At 44.8% G+C, this 25,924-nt stretch overlaps 3 protein-coding genes, 1 non-coding gene and 1 pseudogene across 8 annotated transcripts; 2 read left to right on the top strand and 3 right to left on the bottom strand.

Annotated features, from left to right (window-relative positions):
• Positions 1–1,949: 1,949 nt before the first annotated feature.
• Positions 1,950–12,175, top strand: LOC133510795 (serine/arginine-rich splicing factor 11-like). 4 transcript variants are annotated; one of them, XM_061839143.1, is made up of 12 exons: positions 1,950–2,296; positions 3,447–3,580; positions 8,122–8,237; positions 8,313–8,393; positions 9,613–9,650; positions 9,715–9,848; positions 9,958–10,027; positions 10,112–10,231; positions 10,973–11,062; positions 11,142–11,225; positions 11,320–11,536; positions 11,689–12,175. In XM_061839143.1, the coding sequence occupies exons 1-12, from the start codon at positions 2,175–2,177 to the stop codon at positions 11,881–11,883; spliced, it is 1,401 nt and encodes a 466-aa protein (XP_061695127.1). In that variant the 5' UTR covers positions 1,950–2,174; the 3' UTR covers positions 11,884–12,175. The 4 variants fall into 4 exon arrangements, with proteins under 4 accessions (XP_061695127.1, XP_061695130.1, XP_061695129.1 ...); XM_061839146.1 differs by lacking the exon at positions 1,950–2,296 and adding an exon at positions 7,803–7,923; XM_061839145.1 differs by lacking the exons at positions 1,950–2,296; positions 3,447–3,580 and adding exons at positions 3,596–5,529; positions 7,803–7,923.
• A 372-nt stretch (positions 12,176–12,547) lies between these two features.
• LOC133511645 (5S ribosomal RNA) lies at positions 12,548–12,666 on the bottom strand. The gene has a single exon (XR_009797986.1). It is a non-coding gene; the product is annotated as a 5S ribosomal RNA (ribosomal RNA).
• Positions 12,667–12,743: 77 nt separating this feature from the next.
• Positions 12,744–12,852, bottom strand: LOC133511550 (5S ribosomal RNA; annotated as a pseudogene).
• A 159-nt stretch (positions 12,853–13,011) lies between these two features.
• LOC133511405 (ankyrin repeat domain-containing protein 13C-like) lies at positions 13,012–24,315 on the bottom strand. Of its 2 annotated transcripts, XR_009797900.1 has the most exons (14): positions 23,935–24,315; positions 22,861–22,902; positions 21,395–21,499; positions 19,279–19,364; positions 19,150–19,195; positions 19,011–19,077; positions 18,582–18,726; positions 18,374–18,505; positions 17,515–17,676; positions 17,360–17,439; positions 17,178–17,276; positions 15,562–15,662; positions 14,980–15,480; positions 13,012–14,890 (listed from the first exon to the last, which is right to left on the bottom strand). XR_009797900.1 is itself a non-coding variant. In XM_061840292.1 (13 exons), the coding sequence occupies exons 1-13, from the start codon at positions 24,299–24,301 to the stop codon at positions 15,350–15,352; spliced, it is 1,563 nt and encodes a 520-aa protein (XP_061696276.1). In that variant the 5' UTR covers positions 24,302–24,315; the 3' UTR covers positions 13,012–15,349. The 2 variants fall into 2 exon arrangements, 1 of the variants encoding a protein (XP_061696276.1); XM_061840292.1 differs by having other exon boundaries at positions 13,012–15,480.
• Positions 24,316–24,350: 35 nt separating this feature from the next.
• znf830 (zinc finger protein 830) lies at positions 24,351–25,913 on the top strand. Its single transcript, XM_061840294.1, has one exon. It carries the CDS (start codon positions 24,751–24,753, stop codon positions 25,846–25,848), a length of 1,098 nt encoding a protein of 365 aa, XP_061696278.1. The 5' UTR covers positions 24,351–24,750; the 3' UTR covers positions 25,849–25,913.
• Positions 25,914–25,924: the final 11 nt, after the last annotated feature.

The following is a 25,924-nucleotide window of genomic DNA, read 5'->3' as shown; positions in this document are numbered from 1 at the left end:
CTCCCAAAAATGTTTTCCCCTTCTCAAATATAATTTTTCGCAAGGATACCTGACTTTTTTTTCCTTCGAAATAAGCTCTTGGAAACTTTTTTTCTTAAATTTTTTTTGTTTTTTAATTTTTCACATTTTGTCTTAAAAGTATCAAATTTTGTTTCTCATTTCCCCATTAAGTTACAACTTTTTCTCATGTATTTTTTATATATTTTACCCTGAAAATTTAAAATGTTAGACCCAAAAAACGAGCTCCATAAATGTACCATTTTTCTTGACTTTTTCTGTATGATATTCCAAGATGAATGTGCCAGTTTAATTTTGTGGAAAATGTCGCAACAGATCCTGGATGCCATTTTTTTTGTTTTTGTTTTGTTTGTTTTTTTTTTGGTCTCTGGGCCCCAAAGGACAATCTTGGTGCTCAGGTCCAAAATGTAAAATAAAAGTAAAAAGAAATTGCATGCCTTGATCAATTTGGGCCAGAGGTTCTTGCACGTAAAATGTCTTAATTTTCTCGTCTCGGTGCAGTTTTATTCCAGGGAAGCTGGATTATGTTGGACAAATACTGCATTGTTCATACTCGGGGTGGAGGTTGGGGGGGGGAGATGTGTTAGTGACGTTTAGTCGCTTTTTCTTTTGCCATTTTAGAACAAATACTATTATAATATACAGTGCCCTCACTGTGTGGGTTATGGTTGAAGTACAACACTGTGTCATGACGAGAGGAGAGAAAAATATGCTCCAATTTTGGAGTAACCCATATGTAATAATACATGCATGATGTATTCATTAACTGACAGCTTCTTCAGTTGTCATGGTGACCTCTTTTGACAACAGTTGGGATTAATCCATTTTTCCACATTCTGCATCTCTTAATGTGTCCCCCCCCCCCCCTCTCGAGTGCTGAGTTTTATTATACGTCACAACCCGTTAATCGCAGCATGAAGTTTGCACGGTTGCCATAGCAATATTATGGGCTATGAACCTTCCATTTTCCATTTTGGACACCCGACTCATCACCATGACAACGGGGCCGACGCCAACTCCCCTGTTGAGGACCGAAATATTGCCGGCCCCCTTTCGTCAAACCCGTTCTGGAACTTTTCTGACATATTTGTATTCTAGGACAGCGACCCCAAGTGGACAACACAGTACAGTACACACATTTGGGAAAATTATACAGTACAGTACTAACATAGTGACACACGCGTCCACAAAAGTGATCGAGGGTCAAGACAAGATGTGTAGCGTAAACAATTTTAGAAACTTTATTTACTTGTTTCAGCCACCAAAACGTTACAGAGTACAGTATTGAAAATCTGCCATAAAATGCAAGTTTAATGGTGTCGTAAATCGATTGCGCCTGTCGCAGAGAATCGTGTCACTACAAAGTCGGTTAGTGATTGAACCCTATTAAGAGTTGGGCAGCGTATTGTATGACGAGCTTCCAATGATGATAAAAAAAAAGAGTCTATTGGTTCTAAAACCGGTTGCGTCTTATGATAATGGTTGTGATGTACGACAGACGGTCGCCATCACAGGTCATCGTCCTCCATTTTTGAGCTGCACGCACGCGTTCAAGCAACCTCGAAATTCGGAAACACTTATCGTCACTTCATAGGTTGTCGCAAAAAAAAAAAAAAAAACATCCCAAACCAGCAACAAAATTTAAGTGATTACCAGTATTTTATAGAGTGCTTTTTGATGACATTGTTTACTAAACAAAACGTTCTTTAAATCTATATTTCTTATGATTATTCGCATTTTGTCTTGTTTTCGTATGAGAATGCATACGTGAAGGCCGTTACCTAACAACACAGACATGAAACACGTCGTGATCGCGACGGAACGTAAATTATTGACGTCGTGTCACTCATATTTTAACGTCATATGGCCCAAAATCCCTTGTGAAAATTTTGTTGACGACAGTCGAACACAGCAGCCAAGCGGAGTTGGAATGTCGTCGCACGACAGGAAAAGTTATAATTCCGATTTCCCCACTACACCATGAACGCATCATTTAATCCCCAAAATGGCCGCGGTATTGTGGTAGTTCGTTGTTGCGCCAGTTAGCACCTAACGCGCTAAAAATCGAAATAATTCGCCTTTTCAACCACGCAAAGGTCACCGTAAGTGTGACTAAATATAACTGTTTGACGTAGTTGTTTGTTAAGTTTGGGGAAATGAGTTATACCACGAAGGTAGTCCAGGTGACCAACGTGTCGCCGAGCACGACGTCGGAGCAAATGAGAACTCTTTTTGGCTTCCTGGGAACCATCGAAGAGCTCAAATTATTTCCGCCAGAGTGAGTCTTTAAAACGATTTATCCATGACTTAATTCTATTGGTGATATATATTGTGGCTAATTGTTTAGTTTACCATTAAAGCCAGTCTGAAACGTTACGCAAGGCCTACTGCCAGTGGTGAAGCCTGCCTAGCTAACGTGGCTACATTGTTGCGTTTGGATTTTTACCCCAGTTAGTCACATAATATTTGGATTTTAAAACAACCCACGAAAGCAGTTACACTGCAAAATGTAGCCCAACGTCTTTTGTTAAGCAAATGCATACGTTTGTTCAATTAACCTTTGTCTGCTAGTCTGTTTTTTTTTTAATAAAATGTGTTAAGTACGTGTACGTAAGTCCATTTTTGCGATTACTTGTTGTACAAATCGATTATCGCTGTTCAGTCATTCTAAGAAGTTGCAAAGAAAATGGTAGTCTAATAAAGAAACTACTATTTGAATCAACTTTGCTGTTTGCATCTGTAATTTCCACGAACAGGGAGCATTGGCGTTTTTTGCCTTGAAATAGAATCCCCCTCATATTAGTAAAGTCAACAGTTTAACCCTCTGTTAACCAAGCAGGGTTCCAGGTTATCTGAAATGGTACAACACTCGTCAATAATGGCAAATGCCAAGTCGGTCAACTGGAAAATGGGCCCTAATGTACCATGTGCAAAAATGCAACATGGCTCAACAGAGGGTTAATTACTGTTACACCCCAACCAACGATCATAAAGCACGTTATTTCGAGCTCATCTGACGCTATTACAAATAATTATAATTTTACAAAAAAAAAAATAAATGTATAATATGGACTCCCCTTTGTATGTTTTAGGGCTAGGGTTAGCTTTCCCATTAGCCATTTTCTGTGTGATGGCTTATTTTTTTAAAATACTTTTGTCACAAATAATTCTTTGTTGGACACTCCTCATATTTTTACTGTCCCTTTTCCTTGGCACCCAAATCCCCTAAAATAACACGAAAGCGCTACATTTATTTCAGACAGGTTTTACGCAAGCAACTAAATGGAAAATTGATAGTTGTCACAAAGTCACCGATCCGTGGGAATATATATTCGCATTGAGTTGAATTATCCTGATGTGATAATACATTAGAAACCAATGTTTTCTGAAGTCTCTCAAAGAATTGACTCTTTTCCTCTCTTTCGCAGTGACTCGCCTATGCCGGTGACATCGCGTGTGTGTTTTGTGAAGTTCCAGGAGCCAGAGTCTGTTGGCGTGTCCCAACACCTGACCAACACTGTTTTTGTCGACCGAGCTCTGATCGTGGTCCCGTTTGCCGAAGGTTTGTGTCCTCGTGAAAACCCCTCAACCACCCGGAAGTCGGCTCCTTTGTTAACCACGGGTGTATTCACGTGATGTGGAATGGAGATATTTGGTTTACTATAGCATTACAATTCTGTGGCCAAAATATATGGCGTCGCAGCAAGATCTTCCTTATGGAAAAGGAGTTGATTAATTTCAAATTGTGGCTTCTGAATTCAATCATATGCATTTAAATTCTCCCTCCCCATACCGGATTATCCTCTGTTAAACTTCTCTCTGTCATTTGTGTGTGGCTGTGTGTGTGTGCGTGTGTGTGTGTGTGTGTGCGAGTGTGTGTGTGGATTTGTAGTGAAGAAGTCAAAAGCAGCCCCCTGGTTGATGGCTGAAAGTGGTCCTCTGCCCGCCAACAGGGGACTGTAAACATTTGCAAAAGGCCAGGATGCATTCAAGCCCCGTCCCTCTTATTTGTCCTCTGTCTCTCTCTATCTCGCTCTTTTTTTTTATTTTTTTACATTAACTTCCATCTCTCCTTGGTGCTTTAGAGCAAAGCACTAGATGTTACGTAAACGTTACGTAGTTGCTCAAACGTGGACCTATTCAATATTCAAACGGAGTATACCACAGGTGGCACTCACACAAGGTTCCTTATGATGCTCAAGCATGCTTTAAGATGTGCATTTGTACCTTCTGAAAAGAGCAAATTCGTATTTTGCATGATATCTTTAAGACTGTAAGGCCACCGTATCCTGCTCATGCTTCATCAGTCCGTCTGCGAGTTACAAATAACTACCGCCGTGCAAAACAGTCTCAGAGTACTCTGGTGAGTGGTCTGTACAGTGACAAAGTTGTAAAACACATTTCAGATTGTAGGTTAGGGCCAAACAGTAAATACTATTAAAAAAAAAAATTAAGGGCCAAATAATGTTTTAAAGAAAAAAGTTGAAATATTAAGAAAATAGTAAGCATATTCTGAGCAAATAAATTTTAGTTTGATGAGAATGTCATGAGAATAAAACAATGAATCTAGGGGCAAAATAATTTTAAGAAAATATTGTAAATATAGAAAAATTAATAGTATTACATTTCAGCATATAATAAATACGCTTAATTTAAACAATTTAAATCCAAATGTTTATTATTGTGTAATTCTATTATAATTTATTAAATTAAAATTTAAATTTGAACTTAGTCAAAATGTGAGACTCAATTTTCAATGTGACAAAAGTTGTCTTTTTTTTTTTTTTTTTTTGCATTTACATTATTTGGCAATGTTTTCAATCACAAATATGTCAAAATGGAAAATTTAAGATGAAAGTCAAAGTATGAAGATGGCTTGTGTTTTTAATAGCTGAAATTACAAATGTGCAGCAGTACCTCTACTTACGAAATTAATTCGTTCCGGAAGACTTTGTAGCGTGAATTTTTCGTAAGTAGAAGCGCATTTACATGTAAATAGCCTAATCCGTTCCGAGCCCCATGCCAAAAATAAGCATTTGAAGTACGTAATGTAAAGAATAATAAAAATGATTTTCATTTAACTGGCGTTGGGGCGATGGATACAGTGTCCACTTAGAATCCAAAACAGGTTTGAGAGCAACCATATTCATTTTAAGGTTTTTTCATAATAGTCTGAGGTAACCGTCTGGGATGGCCGCCGACATGACTCACTGGATGTTGCTACACTGTTTAACATTTAACAGTGGTCTTCTTTTTGTTGTTGTGTTTTACAGTTGTTTTTCCCTGGCTCAGCCAGTCCCGTAGACTGAAACGCTGCTGCAGAAAATACCACCCGACTTAATTTTGTCTCCTGCAGCCATTTTCTCTCCCCCCCTCTCTCTTTCTCCAGTGTGCTCTTTTATTGTTTACATGTTGTCACGTGTGTATGTGTGCGTGCGCGTGTGTGTCCATGATATCTGACTGTCAAGAGTTTTAGAGGAATTAAACGGGGTCGCGGCGTTTCACTGCACGGTAAGCAGTAGCATGCTGTTGGGGTGCCTTAGTCAAGGTGGTGGGACTTGGGAGCTGTTTCAAAACAGTTCAAGAGAAGAATGACATCCAATTACAAAAGACAAAGCTAGGCAAAACCCCAGACCGAAACCCTATTGAAAATCTGACCTCATAAAAGATACCCTTGCTATACTACGTCTTTGCAAAGACGAGCTTGCAGATATTTAGATGCCCCATGCTAATAAACTCCTACCAAGAATTAACGTACGCGGGGTCCTCGGTTTGCAACTGCCCCAACATAAATTTCAAGATTATGAAATAGTGTTACCTGTACTTACGAAAATTAATTTGTTGCAGAAGTCATCTCGTAACGTGATTTTTTTTTTTTTTTTTTTTTTTTTTTTTTTTTTAACGAGCTTTTTACTTGTAAATAGACTACTCCGTTACGGGTCCCTGTCCTTCGCCAAAAATAAACGTTCAAAGTAGATAATTTGAAGAAGAATAAAGATCTTCATCTATATTTAGCGTCGGGCGACTGCGAAGAGAAGGCTGAGTGAGGCGCAAAAGGCATCGCTGGGGACGGAGCAGGAGGTAAATGTTTGACATCTGAGAGAAAACACGTGCGACTGGACGCACGCGCACAACTTAACTCCGCTAAAGTTTCTTGGGGCCCGTGAGAAGAATGAACTTGCGATAGCATGATTGGGTGATAGTTGAGTGTCCAAGGGAAGCAAAAAGCATTATGGGTGAAGATTAACATCTCTCCCGGCCAATGGAATGCCTGGAAAATGCTATGGCAATACCCAATGTGGGAGCAGTTCAATCACGCCACACAAACCAAGATAGAGGATGTGCATCATGGGTAAAGAGTGACATCCCTCTTAGCCAATGGGAGGCCAGGAAGATGCTACAGCGATAGCCAATGGCAGAACAGCTCTGTCGCGCAAAACAAACCAAGATACAGGATGTTTGCGTTTGGTGGGATTTTGGGGCTGTCAATCTAGTGCTTGTTTTTTTTTTGTTGTTTTTGTTTTTTTTTCCCTTTCGTATCCTGTATTTTCCTTTGTAACTAGAAAATATATTTCCAGGGAGGGTTTTCTTAACCTGAATTATTGGTTCGACTTTCGTAAGTGGAGGTACCACTGTAGTGATGCCTAGGTTATTTTTTCAAAGAGTTTATATAAGTTGTGTGTCACACACTGACTAACTCAAATTTGTGATTAAGCGCTGCGGTAGCAGTGATTGCAACTCTGCACACGTTGCAACAGGCAGCAGTTTGGCAAATAGTGAACCATTCTTCAAATAAAGAGGCTCGAAGCTGCTTAATGACTCCCAGTTAATGTTTACACTCCACCCTAACATGTAGAGAAATATACAAGTATTTAGGATCTTTGGCTAGACGTATTTATCTTATTGCTAATATACAATGTGAAATGCCACGGACAAGCTGTTAGCTTTCCATGAGGTAAATATGTTTAGCTAAATGCTAATGTACAATGCAAAACGCTATAGACTGGCTAAGAAATGCAGCAGCGTTCGTGCTGGAACCCTTAAAACGCAAACAGTGGAGCATCACTCATGGCATATATTCTTCATTTTCTGAAGAATTTCACATTTCTGTTATTTCTCCATCTATATTATGTCGTGCTGCTTCCAAATCTATCATTTCTGATAGTACTGGTTTCCATTCATTTCAATGGTGTAAGAGATTTGAGAGAACTAACTAATCTACCTCAAGGCGTCACTCTTTTGCACGATAGAAGAAGAATAGGTCTTTGAAACTTTGTAGACTTGCATTCAAATTTGTAACGTGGTGGAAAACTGAGGACCCCGGTGTTATGTTTCGCAACGTCATACTTAGCATACTTATTTCATGCCCGAATTGTTTCATTTCGGAAATGTGCAGGTTCCAGGTCACGTGGTTTTTATTAAATCAGGGGTGTGTTCACTTGCCATGATACTTAATTCAAGACCATCAAACCATAGCAAAGGGGAAGACTGCAAAAATATTTTTGGTTGCTATTTTATTTATCTTTATTTTTTACTTTCCTGACTTGAGTAGTTGAGTGTAATAAATGCATTGACAGGTAAGAGAACAAAAAAAAATGTTACAGCAGGTTGATGCTGCTGCTATCATGTGGTATATTTCACTGTGATGTGTTATTTAAAAAAAAAAAATTCTTTTTTTTTTTTTTTTTTTAAATTTTGGAGACATTGTCAAGACTTTTTGCCAACCGCCCTAAAATTCTCTCTGTTGTTTGTATCTCCGATTTTTTTCTCTGTGTGCTTTTTAGTAGCGAAGGCGCCGTGAGTGAGTCGCTTGTTTGAGTAAAGCGTCTAAATGAAAACTCACTGCCCATTGGAGAAGAGCTGGGCTTGCTCACGTTTGGTTCATGACTTAGCAAACACGTTCAGGTGATCCATTCTTGGCAGTGTTCATTGGACTTAGTGTGATTGTATGCCAGCATTAGTTTGTGTCACTGCAATCATTGTGTTCAAGTCTGCACACCGTTGGAAGGTAACACCTCTCAGTGTGAAGGCACTTACTTGGACATGTTTGACGCGCACGCAGTCCCCGTTTCCCGTCCTGACGCCGCCGTGTGTTCCTCTCAGGATCCATCCCGGACGAGGCCAAAGCACTGTCCCTGCTGGCCCCGGCAAACGCCGTTGCGGGGATCCTGCCCGGAGGAGGACTTCTCCCCACGCCCAACCCCATGCCCAGTCCTGCCGTAAGACGCGGAAGCTGCGTTTCGCTGGGAAGGAGTTTAAAGCGGCAAACTTGACGAGTTTTCTTCTCTGCTCAGATGGGAGCGAACCCGTTTGCTGGTCTCAACATGGATGCAATGGCTGCGTTTGGATTCCCGGGACCCAACATGAATCCTCAGGTGATCCCACAGTGCAGTTCGATGAAATTAGAATTCACAAACACGCCAGCTTGGGAAATGATGCAATCCTGAGAAATGTTATGACCGTATTTTCCGCACTATAAGGCGCACCGCATTATAAGGCTCCTCCGATGAATGGCCCGTTTTATAACTATTTTCACATATAAGGCGAATAGAATCTACGTTACAGTAGAGGCTGGGGTTACGTTATGCATCCGTAAGATGAAGCTTGCACGAAGGGCTCGGTAGTGGTCCATATATTAGGCGCACCTGATTATAAGAAAATTAATTACGTGCGCCTTATAGTGCGGAAAATTCGGTATTTTGTTGACCAAAAACAAAGTGATGCGGTTGCTAACTTATATGCTTTAATGATCCTGTCGGGGAAATTTAAATATTCCATTGGACAACACTTAGCGGCAATTTGGATTTTAAAATTTGTGTATTTAAATGAATTATTAGCTGAACACTTGATTGCCCATGTGGGAATTCATTTATTTAAATGGGGGAAAAAATATTTCTAAAATTGTTACTCTAATAGTAGAATAGCTTATGTTTTTAATTGTTCAAATAAGTAAAAAATGACACACAATTCTAATAAAAAAAAAAAAAAAAAAAAAACAAACCACTTAAGTCCTGCGTAACTGGAGCTGACACCCCCCCCCGTCTTTAGAGAGAAAATTAGTTGAGTGACTCAACTTGTGGTGAACTCCTATTTTGCCCAGGTTATTAACCAACCATCATCTTCATATGATACAGTTCTTTATTATTGTTGAATTCAGATTGGCAGCACAGTGGCCCAACGTTGGCCTCACAGTTCCGAGATCCGGGATTCACATCCCCCGCCTGCATGGAGACATTTCACGTTCTCCCCGTGCCTGCGTGCGTTTTCTCCGGGCATTCCGCTTTCCTCCCACATCGCCAAAAACAAGCAATAATTGCCCCAAGGTGTGTTTGTGTTTGTCTCTGTGCCTTGCGATTGGCTGGAAACCAGTTCAGGGTGTACCCTGCCTCCTGCCCCTTGACAGCTGGGATAGGCGGCAGCACCACCGCCACCCTTGTGAGGATAAGCACCTTGGAAACTGAATGATTTTAGTTTCTTGCATCCCTTATGATACTAAGAGCCAGAAGAGGGCATACGTGGCGCAGAGGTTGATGAATACTATGACTCGAAAGTGTCTATAAATTGTAAGCTTGTCCTCCTCATTTGTGTTTCTAGGCTGCTGATCAACTGCTGAAGCTCATGACGGATCCTCAGTAAGTGGACACGGACTGAAGCATTGGCGTGTTTGCACGTGAAAACTAACCCGCGTTGTCGCAGACTGAACCCACTGGCCGCCGGCTTGAACCTGAGCGCCGGCCTCAAAGCCGATGCAGCCAACAAGGAAATGGAAGAAGCCATGAAGCGAGTCCGAGAGGCACAGTCGCTCATTTCTGCAGCCATAGAACCGGGAAGTGAGTCTACGATTGTTTTGGTTTTATTATTATTATTCCCTCTTTCATTTTTTTCTTATCCTTCTGTGATTTAAGTTCTTCTCACATCCATCTTATGTCGCTCTACTAGATGACAGCCGCAAGAAACGTTCTCGGTCCAGGTCCCGAAGGAGGCGCTCCAGATCCAGGTCTAGACGCAGGTTTGAGAAACACTCGAAATGTAGACATTTTTTTTTTTTTTTTATGGTGATCAAAACAAAACGGTAACGCTGTCGACATCGCAGGCGAAGCGGCAGCAGGTCCAGACGACGTTCGGTCTCCAGAAGCAGGCGGCGCTCCAAAAGCCCTCGCAGGAGGCGGAGCCGCTCCAGAGACAGAGGCCGGCGCTCCAGGAGCAGATCCAGGTATGTCTGAATACAGGCCGTGCCCCAATTAACTGCCAAGACCAAAACCTGGTGTGTTCTGATAGATCCCAACCTGACTTTCAACAGTCGTATAAAAATCAGTTACGAAGACTGCCTTTTACCATGTGAAGGTGCGCACGTGTCAAGCTGACCAGGAGAAGCTCATCCACGTTTTTATCTCAAGCATACTTGACTATTGTAATGGTCTTCTGACTGGACTCCCCAAAAAGAGCATTAAACAGTTGCAGCTCGGGTTCTGACCACAGCAAAGAGGTCAGAGCACAAAGTCTTTACAGTGGCTGACTCTGGATCACGTCTGCGTACAGAGGCTGCGTTAGACAGAATCGTAAATCGCGTCATTGGTGGGTCAGCTGGTCGGGCCGCGCGCGTTATGTTATTTCCAGGTTTTGTTGGGGGCGTTCGAAAACCGATTTTGTTTGAGAACGGGGACGTTCCGGAACCAAGGCTGCATTGTACTTTGTAGCGGTTGCGGGTATGTAGTGAAGTTTTAGTTTTCCTGCCTTAAGCGTTGCCACTGTTAGGCTCACTGATGATCCTTTAAATATATGCCAGGGTCCTTTCACGGATGTGGAAGTGTAAAGTATCCGATCACGGCTCATTTTTTTTTTTTTGAGACGGTTTGATTGATTGTCTGCATAATGATCTTACATGAAGCAAATGTCGACTCAGCCTTCAAGTATCCTCTCCCCCGGTCCCAAAATGTCAAAATGCTCCTGGCAGGGATCGTAAGAAGGAAGACACTGCAAGGAGGCGGTCCAAAACGCCGCCCAAGAGCTACAGCACCACTCGCCGGTCACGCAGCATCAGCCGGTGAGTGACGGAACCTCAACCGACGCCTTGACCGAACCGACCGCGATTAACGTCCGCGTTCGCGGTCCGCCCGGCGCAGGAGACGCAGGCGCAGTCGCAGCGCCAGCCGCTCCCCCAAGAAGTCCCCCAAGAGGCGGAGCTCCAGATCGCCGTCGCCTCGCAGGTCAGCGGAAAGTCGAGGGAGGGGCGCGACACGCGCACCGCACTTTGATTTTGTTTGAGAGATCGACGAGAGGCCCGTTTTGTCTACCGCGCAGGCACAAGAAGGAAAAGAAGCGAGACAAGGAGCGCGAGCGCCGCAGCGAAAAGGAAAGAGGACGAGAGGAGAGGGAGAGGTCCACCAGCAAGAAGAAGCGAAGCAGGGACAAGGAGAGGGAGAGAGAGCGGGAGAGAGAGAGAGAGAGAGAGAGGGAGAGGGACCGGGAGCGGGAGCGGGACCGCAAGTCTGACGCGGGAGACAAGGAAGATATCAAGGTAAAAGCAAAAAGGACAAATCTTCACCTAAATCATGAGGAAAATATAGTTTTTAATTTATTTCTACAATTTTTGTATTTTTTTTCCGGCAAAGTAGTTGGAACTTATTGCAATGATCGAAAGAAAACACATTTTTTTTTTTGCGGTTTCAGATCACGAGGGATTACGACGAAGAGGAGCAGGGCTACGACAGCGAGAAGGAGCGTCAGGAGAGGAAGGCGTCAGACTACTCGGACTCGGACTACCCGCCCCAGTTTGCCGACGGCAACGGTGATTCTCGGCAGGCCAACGGCGACGACGACGACGACGGCGACGCCAACGAGGACGACATGGACGTCAGCGACTGAGCGCTCCGTCACGCTCTGGTCAAAGAAAAGGAAAACTTTCCACGTCATGATTTGCCTCCTCTCCGCCCGTCACATTTAGCGTGTTTCGATGCTTGTCACAGTTCAACTGGAAGTCCAATTGTTGCTTTTCTGCTCACGTTATGCATAAAATATGGCGTTTTTTTATGTTTTTTTTTTTTTTTTTTTGGGTAGGCTCTCCCTTGTCAATGTTAGCATCTTATTTTGAAATGTTTGAAACGTTTCTTTTATCATGGTTTTCTTTTCTATAAATAAAAAGTCATTTGGTAAATGATGCCGTGTGGTTTGCATGTTGTCTTTGATTTGGGCCTTCTGCTGGATAACACGTTTATTTTTCAGAGTTAATGTGTTGAAAATTAAGATTTGAGTGTTCCAAAATAAGAAGCATGATAAGGGTTTAAAGATGGGTGGGTTTAAAACAAGTTGAGGTCAATAATTAGTAGTTAATAGTCATTACAGTTATGGACAGTATCAATTGAAGGTTTCCCACTTGACAAAATGCTTACAGCACCTGGTATTCCCAGGCGGGCTCCGAGATCGGGCGTTCTCAGGGTAGTATGGCCGTAAGCGGAAGCTGCACATCAAAAAGGGGGCTAAATATTTTGTGAAAATATGATTTTGTTGATTCTCTTTCCACTTGACAAAATGCTTACAGCACCTGGTATTCCCAGGCGGTCTCCCATCCAAGTACTAACCAAGCCCGACCCTGCTTAGCTTCCGAGATCAGACGAGATCGGGCGTTCTCAGGGTAGTATGGCCGTAAGCGGAAGCTGCACGTCAAAAAGGGGGCTAAATATTTTGTTAAAATATGATTTTGTTGATTCTCTTTCCACTTGACAAAATGCTTACAGCACCTGGTATTCCCAGGCGGTCTCCCATCCAAGTACTAACCAGGCCCGACCCTGCTTAGCTTCCGAGATCGGGCGTTCTCAGGGTAGTATGGCCGTAAGCGGAAACTTCAGATAAAAAAAAAGAGTCATCAAATACTATTTCAAAAGTAAATTATCGCGTAAAATCTGTGCTATTAATCAATCCGACACCAATGAGGCCCCCCCCCACCACCACCAAAAAAAAAAGACCTTTAATAACCAAACTGGCGTGAACAAAGTCAACAGTTAAGTGCATATTTATTCTGCAGATGTACAAACACTTTCATGGTCGAAGTTGAACATTTGACATGTGACGCTGGTGCTTTCTTGAAAAGGAAAATGAGTGGCAACAATTTCACAGCTTCGTTTTCCAAAATACTAGCAAGCGCTGAACGCGTTTGGAGGTCCGTCGTCCTCGTTTCAACTGCGCACCACAAAAGTTGCCCTCTGACATGGCAGAAAACCTGAAGGGCGGGTTCCGATCTTTGACAGGACCACGGGAAAGAACGGGGCGGAGGTCGAGGTAAACGTGAGCTGACCTGAATGCGGAACACGGACGCGTTTCCGAGCTCATTTACAAACATTCTGGCGTACCGTCAATGTATTGCTACACAAGTCCATGAGTAGAGACGTATACGTACAGTACATTTATGTACAAATGCATCACAAAGTGGAAGGATTCAACATTTTTTGGTTTGCTGAGGAGACAAAACTATTTGCACAAGACAGTGTCCACCCTCGGTCGGATCCTCGAGGGTGCAATGGAGTTCGCCCAACCAGTCTAGATGTGTTTTGTGGACTCGGAGAAGGCATTCGACAGTGTGCCTCGGGGAGTCCTGTGGGGGAGTTCTTCGGGAGTGTGGGGTACCCAACCCCCCTGATACGAGCTGTTCGGTCCGCATTGCCGGCAATAAGTCCGAGTCGTTTCCGGTGAGAGTTGGACTCCGCCAAGGCTGCCCTTTGTCACCGATTTTGTTGATAACGTAGAGCGTTTCCGGTTTGGTGGCCTCAGGATCGCATCTCTGCTCTTTGCGGATGATGCGGTTCTGTGGGCTTCATCAAGCCGAGATCTCCAGCTCTCACTGGAGCGATTCGCAGCCGAGCGCGCGAAGCGGCCGGGATGAGAATCAGCGCCTCCAAATCCGAGACTGTGGTCCTCAGCCGGAAAAGGGTGGCGTGCCCTCTCCGGGTCGGGGATGAGATCCTTCCCCAAGTGGAGGAGTTCGAGTATCTCGGGGTCTTGTTCACGAGTGAGGGGAAGAACGGAGCGGGAGATCGACAGACGGATCGGCGCAGGGTCTGCGGTGATGCGGACTTTGTATCGGTCCGATGTGGTAAAGAGGGAGCCCAGACGCAAGGCGAAGCTCTCAATTTACCAGCCGATCCACGTTCCTACTCCCACCTACGGGCATGAGCTGTGGGTAGTGACCGAAAGAACAAGATCCCGGATACAAGCGGCCGAAATGAGTTTCCTCCGCTCGGTGTCCGAGCTCTCCCTTAGAGATAGAGTGAGAAGCTCGGTCATCAGGGAGGGGCTCAGTGTCGAGCCGCTGGTCCTCCGCAGATGAGGTGGCGGGGGCATCTGATCCGGATGCCTCCCGGACGCCTCCCTGGTGAGGTGTTCCGGGAAGGTCCCACCGGAAAGAGACCCCGAGGACGACCCGGGACACGCCTCTCGGCTGGCTCGGGAACGCCTCGGGATCCCTCCGGAAGAGCTGGAAGAAGTGGCCGGGGAACGGGAAGTCTGGGTATCCCTGCTGAAGCCACTTCCACCGCGACCTGACCCGGAAAAGCGGTAGATGATGGATGGATGGACAAGAGAGTGTCGGGACACTGGAAATAAACGAGAAGATGAATATTAAACCTGTTACCCCCGAAGCATCAAATTCGTCGCGTTGTCGTTTTGAACAAAACAAAAATTTAGAAATGAATCTCCATCCATGCCTTTGATCATACACTGAAGTTCATCTCGACCTTTTCAAAGTGTGTTCATCTTTTAATGGGTTGAACGATTCCTTTGATGAGAATTGCAGCACGAAAGCATCGCGTTGCTTTGGATCGACGGCAGATTTCTCCCCTCCGGTATTTGCTGCACCCAATAAGTGCGGTTTTTACTTTACCTTAATAAAAAAAAAAATAGATTACGCGTAATTAATCATCTCTGTTCATAGACATTAACGAGTAAATCCATTTGAAGTCTGCCGCTAACCGAGACAGCGGCACGTAAAGAGTCGGCGCGTGTCGTAAACTCCTTCGAGACGATCCGGACTAGCTTCGTTCCCGACGCGGTCACTCCGCAACACGTGCGTCCATGTCGATGCAACTCAAGTCCTTCCTCATTCACGTTAAACTCATTTGATAAATATGATTTCCTACAATTCCAAAAGATAAAGGCCTGGCCCTCATTTGCAGTTATGTAAATAGATCCTCGCTGGCAGCCGCTTTGAGAAATACAATATGCTCGTATACATATATATATATATATATATATATATATATATATATTTTTTTTTTTTTTTTTTAAATTTCTATGCATATCGGGAGAGTGGTTTTCAACGGAGGCCGGCGTCTGCAGGCGGTCAGAGGTCCGGGAAGCGGCTGGGGTCTTCCTTGAAGTCGGACGGGATGACGAAGAGCGAGCCCTCAAAGCGGTCGCGGTGGAACTCCTGGAAGGTGACGGTGGCCGTGATGGTCGGGAACACGGGGATGTCTGCGGAAAAGAGGGAGAGGCGTTACCGAAGGGGGGAGCGGGGAAGGGCGGGGGGGGGGGGGGGGGGACGGACGGATGTACCGAGTTTGACAGGGAAGCCGGGGGGCAGCTTCATCTGGACGAACTCCCGCAGCTTGTTGAAGTGCTTGAAGGGGGCCACCACCTCCAGCACGTTCAGCAAGCTGAAACAACAACAACAACAACACGCTCCATTTCCGACCGACAGAGCGCACCTGATTATAACCCTCACGCAGTACATTTGCAAAGGAAATACCATTTGGTACACACATAGGCCGCGCCCGTGTAAAAGCCGCAAGTCCCACATTGAAACACGAGATATTTACAAAGAAAGACGACACACAGAAAGCGTTTTCAAAGTTTTAATACCTTAGCTTAGCTTAACATAGCAACAGCACGGTGGCACGAACTGGGTCGGTCCAAAAAAAAAAAAAAACAACAACATATTGGTAAAAACGCTCACGCTAGCGCGGTGCTAACAGGGCCGGTAAAAAAAAAAAAAAAAAACATACCGGTAAAAGTCACTTCCTTGGCACATATATTCTACCTGTGTCACTCATACCTTTTCTGCTCGAGTGCCCCGTTGCGGCGGTTAGAAAAAAATGCACAAATTAGCCGCATCGCCGCAGGGTTGAAAGCGTGTGAAAAAAGTTGCAGTTCATAGGCTGGAAATTACAGTACATTAGCGGCTTGTTAGCTTTTCCTGCAGTGTTTAAATCAGGGGTCTCAAACTCAAGGAGGCCGAGTCTGGCTGAGGCACATGGACAGATGTGGAATTTAAATTAGCGGAATTTCCAGCCTAAGGTAGGAGTGAGACCGAATATATGTGCCGAGGAAGTGACTTTTTCCGGTCCGGCCCTGCTAGCACTGCGCTAGCGTGTTATTGCCGTGTCTCAGTGATTTTTACCAGTATGTTTTTTTTTTTTTAAACCAGCCCTGTTAGCGGGGCGGCGCTAGCATTAGCGTTACCGCGGTGGTGCTAGCGTTAAACTCTCTGTGTACCGTATTTGTAAATATTTTCTGTTTCAATGTACTGGGTGAGGTGCGCTCCGTAGGCCGGAAATAACGGTAGAAATTAAAAACAATCCCATCTTCTCAAACATCTTTTTTTTTTTTTCAAATCACAAAATAAGATGAAGAAGGACGCTGGTCTGTGCAACTTGTGTGCAAAACTACTAGAAAAAAAAAACTCTCCATGGGAATGCTGCTGTAACTTTCTCTCATTGCTGTCACTGGCCTGATAGCCATTTACCCCACCGTGACTGCTCGGCTTATCAGCTCACCACGCAACACTGTAAAAGTGCAATCCATGTAAAACTAAAGGTTCCGCGCTACCGGTATACTTTCATATGAAGGTGGGGGCCACAAAATATCATCTTGTGGGCCGCAAATGGCCCGCAGGCCGCAGATTTGAGACCCTCTGCTTTAAATTATTATCATACTTTTTTTAAATGACATATTCAAATTATACTGCTTAAAGTTGTATGACATGTCGTGTTGTTAAGTTTGACCAGTTCATAAAAGTTTTGTGAGGGACTCAGTTTGGACTCCCCGTGCAAAATTTCACCTCTAAATATAGAATCTAATTTTAAATCTGGATTAAAGATGCTCCTGTATTAGTTTCGATCCAGTAACAAGTATGTCATAACTGGCGTGTCAAGTCACGACCGTGTACTTACGACTCGATACCCAGAGGGAAGTCCTGGCTCATGGCGACGGTGGCCTTGAAGTGCTTCTTGTTCTCTTTGCACACCAGCTCTCTGCCCACATGAGGAGGTCTGCGTTCACAAGGAGGAGACCGTCACAACATTGCCACGCTGCTACAAAAATAATCATAATAATAATAACAATAACCACTTACTTTCCATGCTCTGCCGTGATGTACTCTTCCCAGGAGATGGTGTTGGGGGCCGGCGCCGAGAGGGACTGCCTCCTCACGGACTGTGACAAAAACTTCTCGTTTCCATCCCATATCGAGCTAAAAAAAAAAATCCAAAATAAAGGCGCTTCATTCACCTCGAAGTTGTGCTCGCTGATGCTGCCGCCTTTGCTGAGGCTCTCCATGATGGCTTTGTTCCTGATGATGTCCTCCTCGCTCAGGTGCTCGCGCCGCTTCCTGGACTCCAGCACCAGGCCGTTGACGGCGTAGAAATCCGCCAGGAAGTTGCCCACCCGCTCCTGCAGTGTCGTCACGAAGCGCACGTTAGTTTCCGTTTACCCAAAAAAACTCAAATCAATATCTATGAACAAAACCAAACAAGAAACATACATTTTACACAAGAGATTGTATTTTACATTACAAGACTAGCTTAATGATGGTAATAGACAAGACTAAGTTAGCTAGAAAACCACATATTTATTCCTTACTGTTTATTAACTGTGGAAATGGTTTTCAACTTATGATCCAATAGAAAATAAATTTGGTTAGTCCTCTCTACTGTTGCACAGGTAAGCAGCCTCTATATGAGGAAATAAGAGTACCGTAAGTCCCGGCCTACAAAGCGCACCTGATTATAACCCTCATGCAGTACATTTGTAAAAGAAATACCATTTGGTACATACATAGGCCGCAGCCGTGTAAAAGCCGCAAGTGCCCACATTGAAACACGAGATAGTTACAAAGAAAGACGGTACACAGAGGGCTTAACACTAGCACTGCCGCGCTAACGCTAGCGCCGCGCTAACAGGGCCGGTTAAAAAAAAAAAAAAACATACTGGTAAAAATCACTGAGATACGGCAGTTACACACTCGCGCCGGTGTGACGGTCTGAGACCTCCCCCGCGCTGAAATAGTCTCCTTGTGATTAATGTTGAAAGCGTGCGGAAAAAAAAGTCACGGCTTATAGGCATGAATTTACGACACAAGGTTTCTTACGGTTTTGTCCTCCCTGAAGAGCCAGCCGCTCTGAGTCCGGGAGAAGGTGATGGACTTGGTGGACAGGGTGGCCGAGTAGACGTCGCTGCTCATCAAGATGTCCACCTCCTCCTCCGTCTCCATCTCAGACTCCTTTGAAGCGCGCACACACAAAAAACAAACCCAGTGAGTGGCGCCGCCCCCCCTTCTCCACGTCACAATGTCCGACCTCGTGGTGTATTCTTTGGTACACTTTGGCTTCGTTGTCCAGGACCACGAAGGACTGCGCGGGCGGCGCGTCGCCGTTGAAGATGAAGCTGAGGTCTCCGCGCTGACATTTCATGTCGATGAAGTCGATGAGGGTGGTGTCCAACCTGAGTACGAAGGGAGGATGTGACTTTTTTTTTTTCCCCCCATAGCCTCGGTCATGTCAAAAGCATTTACAAATAATTGTTAAATTATATAATCACTAAATAATAGTTTTTTTATATATATAATTTAATTTAATATAATTTATAAATTTATAATATAATTAAAAAAATACAATATGTTCTTAAAACTGATACAAATACAACAACAACAAAAGAAATCTAAAATAACACTGTTCTTGTATCAGGATTTTTATTTTAATCAATTAAAAAAAAAAAACTGTGGCTACCTGATATTGATGCCTTGTTTGTAGATTTTACAAGTATCAGAGGGAAGCATTCGGGACAACAGAGGCACTGAAATGGAGAAAAGACGCAAATAAGTCTTGACAGTATTTGTATGTAATGACATTTACACCAAACGCTCACCCCAGCTTTGAAAATCCCAGTGCAGCTCCAGGTAAAAGTCGCCAAGCTACAAGAACAGAAGGTCAGTGGATGAACCGTGCAAACATTTGTTAAAATAATAATAGTAATAATAATTTCATCATTGCTCACCTCCCTGAGGGCTTTGAGCAATTTTGGCCTTTTGTCCTCCACACTCTCCCTGGACTGTTGCTTGAGTTTGCGGAGTATTGCTGTGACTGCGGGACGGGAAGCGGAACCGAATTAACCTTCTGACACGCGGCTTCCGATCAACATTGCCAGAAAGGTCAGTCAATAAGATGCTAGCGTGTGTTCAGCTTTACAGATGTCACCGCTGCTGTGCCTGCTTCCAAGTGGATCTTCCCACATATGAGAACCTTGGAACTGGCCCCAAAAATGGCTGCTTCAAACCGAAACGATCATGCGTCCTGTTGTGTTGGACATCCATCCATTTATTTTCTTCGCCACTTATCCTCACAGGGTCACGGATGTGCTGGAGACTATCCCAGGTGTTAACGGGCAGGACAATCAGCCGCACTCACAATCACACCTAGGGGCAATTTAGTGTCCAATTAATGTTGCATGATTTGGGGATGTGGGAGGAAACCAGAGTGCCCGGAGGAAACCCACGCAGGCACGGGGAGAACATGCAAACTCCACACAGGGAGGGCCGGGATTGAACCCCGGTCCTCAGACCTGTGAGGCCAACGCATTCCAGCTGCTCCACCGTGCGTTACGTTAGAAATATACGCGTAATTTCTTGTCGATCAGGTAAAGTGATTTCAGGGCCAAAGTGAATTAAAGGATGCATAAAGGCTCAAGTAAGACAAAAATGACTTCTACTGTATTATCTTTGTACGGGCAAAATTTTTGATACTGCACCTTTGATGTGATGCGTACATAATGAACTGAAAGTTAAGACAATACTTGAGTGCAAATTAGGTACGTTAAGCCAATTAATGCATTAAAAATGCATAAAAAGAAAATAATATAAACCGTAATTCCCGGCCGAGAGAGTGCACCTGGTCATAAGCCTCATCCAGTACATTTGGAAAGGAAATACCATTTGGTACACACATAGGCCGCAGCTGTGTAAAAGCTACAAGTGCCCACATTGAAACACGAGATATTTACAAAGAAAGACGGTACACAGAAAGTTTAACGCTAGCGCCGCGCTAAAAGGGCTGGTTAAAAAAAAAAAATACTGGTAAAAATCACTGAGGCTCAGCAGTAACACACTAGCACAGCGCTAACAGGGCCAGACCGGTAAAAGTCACTTCCTTGGCACATATATTCCACTGGTCTCACTCTTACCTTTTCTACTCGAGTGCCCCCCTTGCGGCCGTCGGAAAAAAAATGCACAAATTAGCCGCATCACCGCTTAAACGGCAAGGTTGAAAGTGTGTGAGAAAGGTTGAGGTTTATAGGCCGGTAATTACGGTATTAAAGTCCATCACTTCATTACGAAGACAATTACAGCAGCACTGTCGATGAGCTACACGCGGGCGCTTGGCTCCATATTAAGGTAATGCATCTCCAGGTGCATTGTGGGAGTCGCTACAGCCGACAGTAACGTGCTAACAGGACGCTTCTTTGCAGCGGCTGAAGGTGACGATGGAGGAGGAAACCGTTTTTTTTTTTTTTTTTTTTTCAAACCGGATATAGCGATTAAAAATAGTTCCAACGGTACACATGTAAATACTCGGCGCATGTAAAGCGGCTACATGAAAAACAGCAGTGCTGCCACGCAGGCTACTTTTCAATTATTCACTCCGGACTCTTCCATCTTTAATGGCCTGTAAAAGATTCACGGCACGGACAGAGGGAAGGCAAACGCTGTTCGTATGTAAACCTTCGGTTGACGAGCTTCCCGACACTAAGCCGACGTTCAGGCTGCGCGCCAAGGCTGCGCCGGGGCTCATAAACGCTCGGATCAAATCTACCGATTGACACGCACAACTGACAGGACTCCTCCGTTATCAGAGTCCAGTTGTGGAAAATGTTTTTACGCTGAGGTGTGGAACATCGTACGCTATAGAAAATGCTTTATAATTGATCCCTCCATCCTTTTTCCAACGAACTTGTGCTGTAAACGTGATGAAAACATCTTCTTGGTTATCATGTGAGCAATCCTGAACATTTTCAAAATCTGTTAAGACGTGAGCGACGTGTACGAGTCCACGACTTCAAAGACTTAAACGACACGAAGCCACAAAGATGGAGTATTGGAGGAAGTGCGGCAACCTACTCATTTGTCTGTCGCCGTAGCTGATGGCTTCTGCCAGAGGGCTCCATCCCTGTGCGTTCTTCATCTTTACAGGTGCATTGTGGGCCAGAAGGAGAAGGGCACATTCTAAAAAAAAAATAAATGTCAAAGACCATTTAGAACCATAAACTTTAAAGCTCAAGTGTCATGCCTATAAACAATCTAAAAGAATGTTATTTACTTCAACGTCCATACGAAAAAAATAAATATGAGCGGAGAGCGCGTCATCCATGCGTTAAGTTGCGGAAGTCTCATATTGCCTGCATCCTCTGTTCATTACGTCACACCGCGACGTTCGCTAATTTAAAACATGCTGTGCCGCCTACTATGGGACACGGAAGCTCCTTTAAAAGCAGTCAACATCTCACAATTGAGTGAAGTGACCGGGGCAATATTAACCTATCGTTTAGAACCATATTTGGATGATATGCGGATCACTTCTAACCAACAACATACTCCCTGAGGGTATGTATGACAGTATGTAGCGTAATCAGGAGGACCGATGCTGGGCGAAAAACCGGTGGCCGGTGTTGGGGGGAGACCTCCTTTCTCCGCCCGCACGCACCAAACCACCTCCCCGCCCGATCCACCTCTGCGGCGGTGATGAACAACGCCGCCGGCGAGCGACGACAATGAACGCAGCGGCCGCGAGTGACGACAACGCTGTAAACGTGGACACAATCGAGTCAAGTGACCAGGCCAATTTTACCATATCGTTTTGAGCCATATTTAGATGATATGCGGATCACTTTTAACTAAAAACAGACTCCCAGACATTATGTATGAGCACGAGGTCGGGTACATCGACACATTTAGCACCGCTGACTTACGTGTGCCCATTATTTGTTTTAGTGGCTGTATACACACCAACCTGTCATTTGGAACCCACGAAGCTCTCGTCCTTTGCACCCGTTCAATCCCTTTTTCACAACGAACCGGGTCTTTTTGAAAAGTATGAAGAATGAATCCGTCCTACCGAGTATTCAAACAATATCCAGCAATACAGCGCGCCGGGATTTTGCCCAACACGAAGGAACAAAGAGCTACCTTCCAGCAGGTAAAACTAGTAGAAACATACAAAACCGCCTGAGTGGGCTTCTGCTATTAACGTCACTTCCTGCTTCTTCTCGAAAACAAATCCCTTGAGAGGATTTTCATGGCGGGAGTTACAAAAAGTCATATACGTCAAAATCACATTTTTTGGTGAAAAAAATGGATGGGTCTATTCCGGCTGCCGTTTTTTATTCATAACATACTAAAAATTATGCTTTTCATGACAGTTCCACTTTAACGTTAATATCGCCTGAAAAAAAAAAGTTTCATGACGGCAACACTTTGACGCTAGAACGAGTTTTGCCAATTTCTATTGTTTCCCAAGTATTCTATTTATTCTAATCTTGACTAACAGATTCTCAACATACGTCAATGACACTTGAATGCACGCTTACCTTTGTGGCCCAGCATCACAGCCAGATGGAGAGGTGTATTACCTACAAGAGAATCAAACAAATCCAATCCAAGTTCTGGAGAAATTCCAATGCAAATGCTGAAGACCCGACCCTCAACTAAAAATGCTGTCTAAAGGAATTGAACGCTTTCAACGTAGAATGTGAGATTCAAAGTGAAATACGGTTTGAATCGGTCAAAAAATGTGGAAGGAGAAAGACAACTTGTAAAATATCAGCATTTACTTGTGAATTGTGTCATGGTAAATGGAGAATACTGCGGGAATGTGAAAAATAGTTTCGAATATGACTTCGTTAGGCTGAACATGTTGAGGTTGGAACTCTTGGGATCAGCTGAATAAAGTGTGAAATGTGGAAGGATGAGTTAAATTTGCTAAGAGTCTCCATTCATTTCAAAGGACCATTTTCTTAGCTGCTTATCCTCACAAGAGTTGCGAGGAGTGCTGGAGCCTATCCCGGCTGTCAATGGGCATGAGGCGTTGTACATCCTGAACTGGTTGCCAGCCAATCGCAGGGCACATAGAAACAAAACAGCCGCATTCACAATCCCACCTATGGGCAATTTAGAGTGTCCAATTAACGTTGCGTTTTTGGGACGTGAGAAGAAACCGGAGTGCCCGGAGGAAACCAGGCACGGGGAGAACATCCAAACTCCACACAGGGAGGGCCCGGATTGAACCCCGATCCTCAGAATTGCGAGGCCAACGCTTTCCCAGCTGCCCCCACCGTGCTGCCCCAAAGGAGGTTATTTTCTTGGGAAAATACTGCAATTGCGGTACAAGTACAACTCGGGGGGTTCGTGGAAAATGTTGCTATTTTAACACAACTTTGTTGAGATTTCTGTACTCTTCGGTTTGACACTTAGTTTTTCATGTTGTTTCAAAAACATCTGAAGTTTTAGGAGTGTGCAGAGTTCCCCGTATTTTGAGTTTGGAAATACTTGAATCAGGAGATAAATGTACAAAAATTGGGGGTCGAATACTTTCTACTCTTCAGGATTTACACACGAAGTTTGTGCAGATAGTGGAAAGAACGCAGTGATGGCATCATTCTTACCGTGGACGTCTTTCTGAGAGATGCTGTGCATCCTGATGAGGGAGGAGAGCCGTCTCACATCCCCCTTGAACACGCACTCGTGCACCGGGAAATCCTCGCTGATGAGGATGATCGGATTCTTATTGTCGTCGTTGACGACGGTGCCGTTCAGGTTGTTTGCATTCAGCTGCTGTTGTTGCTGCTGGTGGTGATGGTGCAGTGCCGCCGGTTTGACCGACTTCAGGAAAGCCTTGTTGGATTTCAAATGATGAACGGTGCCGCCGGGGATGGTCCCGTTGGGGGTGTCGTCGAACGAGTCGACGACTTGGGCATTTTTGTTGCCTTTGTAATGATCCTTGCGCGCGGGACGTATCGTCTCACCTGTCATGACGGCAAATAAGACCTCGAGTCACCAAGCTACTGGCTAACTACACTTCTTGGTCGGCATTAATACATGAAAATTAACGGGTAAATCACACAAATTACGATTTCCCGTCCTTTGCGATCGCCAAACTTGACAGCGACATGAAGCTAGCGTCCGACAAGCTACTAGAACGTAATAATAATACATTTACACACACACATACACGACGGTGGGCGCGGCGACAAAAAAAACCTCAAATATGTTCAATATTAAGCGACACACGCATAAAAACAAAACGTAGCCAAGACTGAGCCACAAAAAATGATAAAAATGTTCCCGCCATTCATTCTCGGAAGTATATTGATATCAAACCGGTGGCTGTGCGGCAAATAAACACACACACGGGATGGTTCATTAAGCCACGAGTTTGGCTACTCTCGCGAGATCCGATCTGAATAGATGGCGTCATTTGTATGCGCCACAACAGTTACGGCTCGTGGAGGAAGCTAACTCGGGCAGCCGTGCGGTTATTGTTAAATTTCCCCCTGACCAGGATGGCCACCGCGAAAAAGGGGAAGAAAGTTGTGAATCAGGAGCAGCTCAGGCGCTTGATGAGAGAGAAGCAAAGGCAAACGTCCGAGAAGAAGCGCGTGGAGTCCCCGTTCGCTAAATACAACAGCCTGGGCCACTTGAGCTGCGTGCTGTGCAACGCGCAGGTCAAGTCGGAGCTGCTGTGGCCCGCTCACGTACTTGGGAAACTGCACAAGGAGAAAGTGAGCGAGCTCAAAGAGGCCAAACATACGCCACAAAGTCAACCGGGGAAAAGAAAAGCGACGGACGACGAGCAGGACGTCAACGGGAAAAAGGCCAAGCAAACGCCAGATGCAGGTCAGTCCACCTCGGGGGCGGTACCTGAAGATTTTCCGGAGAAATCGAACTCTGTCAAAAAGTCTGCAGGCGTTAGTCTGTTAGCGGGAGTCTATGATGATGACGACGAGCAAAACGAGGAGGCAGAGAATGTGGGGGCAGGGACAACCGCCGCCCCCCCTCAACCCTCCGGATTACCAGCTGACTTCTTTGACAGCTCCATCCCGTCCACCCCAGCAGTCTCCCACTCGGGCTCTATCGCTAAAGCGGAGGCACCGCCTGAGAAAAGCTCTGAGAAAAAGGACAACACGGCCGAGGTGCTCCCCGAAGGCTTCTTCGACGATCCGGTACGGGACGCCAAGGTGCGCAACGTGGATGCGCCCAAGGACCACATGGACAAAGAGTGGGAAGAGTTCCAGAAGGAGATACGGCAGGTGAACACCAAGTCGGAGGCTATCGTAGCGGAGGATGACGAGGAGGGCCGCCTCGAGCGACAGATCGACGAGATTGACGAACAGATCGAGTGTTACAAGCGGGTGGAGATGCTGAGGGACAAGAGGGACGCAGCGAAGAGAAGGTCTCAGACGAGGAGGGAGGAACCCAAAGAGACCGAAGTCAACGCGGAGGAGAAAGAAGAGGAGAATGAAGAAGAACTACTTGGACTTTTGTCCCAGGACTGGAGGGCCAAAGGAGCGCTGGCGTGATTCGTGATTGTGCAAAACCAACTGAAATGTTTGTAATTGTCAACATTAAATGTCAGGAAACAGCAGCGAATTGTCT

This window comes from Syngnathoides biaculeatus, chromosome 13 (assembly GCF_019802595.1).
Source record: "Syngnathoides biaculeatus isolate LvHL_M chromosome 13, ASM1980259v1, whole genome shotgun sequence".
Lineage (NCBI taxonomy): Eukaryota > Metazoa > Chordata > Actinopteri > Syngnathiformes > Syngnathidae > Syngnathoides > Syngnathoides biaculeatus.
The sequence above is the reverse complement of the archived record's forward strand: the minus strand, read 5'-3'. Positions and strand labels throughout refer to the sequence as shown.

Coding starts and splice junctions, on each gene's coding strand:
- znf830 (XM_061840294.1), top strand. CDS start 24,751: ATGCGCCACAACAGTTACGGCTCGTGGAGGAAGCTAACTCGGGCAGCC.
- LOC133511405 (XM_061840292.1), bottom strand. CDS start 24,301: ATGACAGGTGAGACGATACGTCCCGCGCGCAAGGATCATTACAAAGGC. Junction 21,500..22,860: donor TGTGATGCTGGGCCACAAAG/GTAAGCGTGCAT, acceptor TTTTTTTTTTAG/AATGTGCCCTTCTCCTTCTG. Junction 17,440..17,514: donor TCAGCGAGCACAACTTCGAG/GTGAATGAAGCG, acceptor TTTTTGTCACAG/TCCGTGAGGAGGCAGTCCCT.
- LOC133510795 (XM_061839143.1), top strand. CDS start 2,175: ATGAGTTATACCACGAAGGTAGTCCAGGTGACCAACGTGTCGCCGAGC. Junction 9,849..9,957: donor TGCAGCCATAGAACCGGGAA/GTGAGTCTACGA, acceptor TCGCTCTACTAG/ATGACAGCCGCAAGAAACGT. Junction 11,537..11,688: donor GAGACAAGGAAGATATCAAG/GTAAAAGCAAAA, acceptor TTGCGGTTTCAG/ATCACGAGGGATTACGACGA.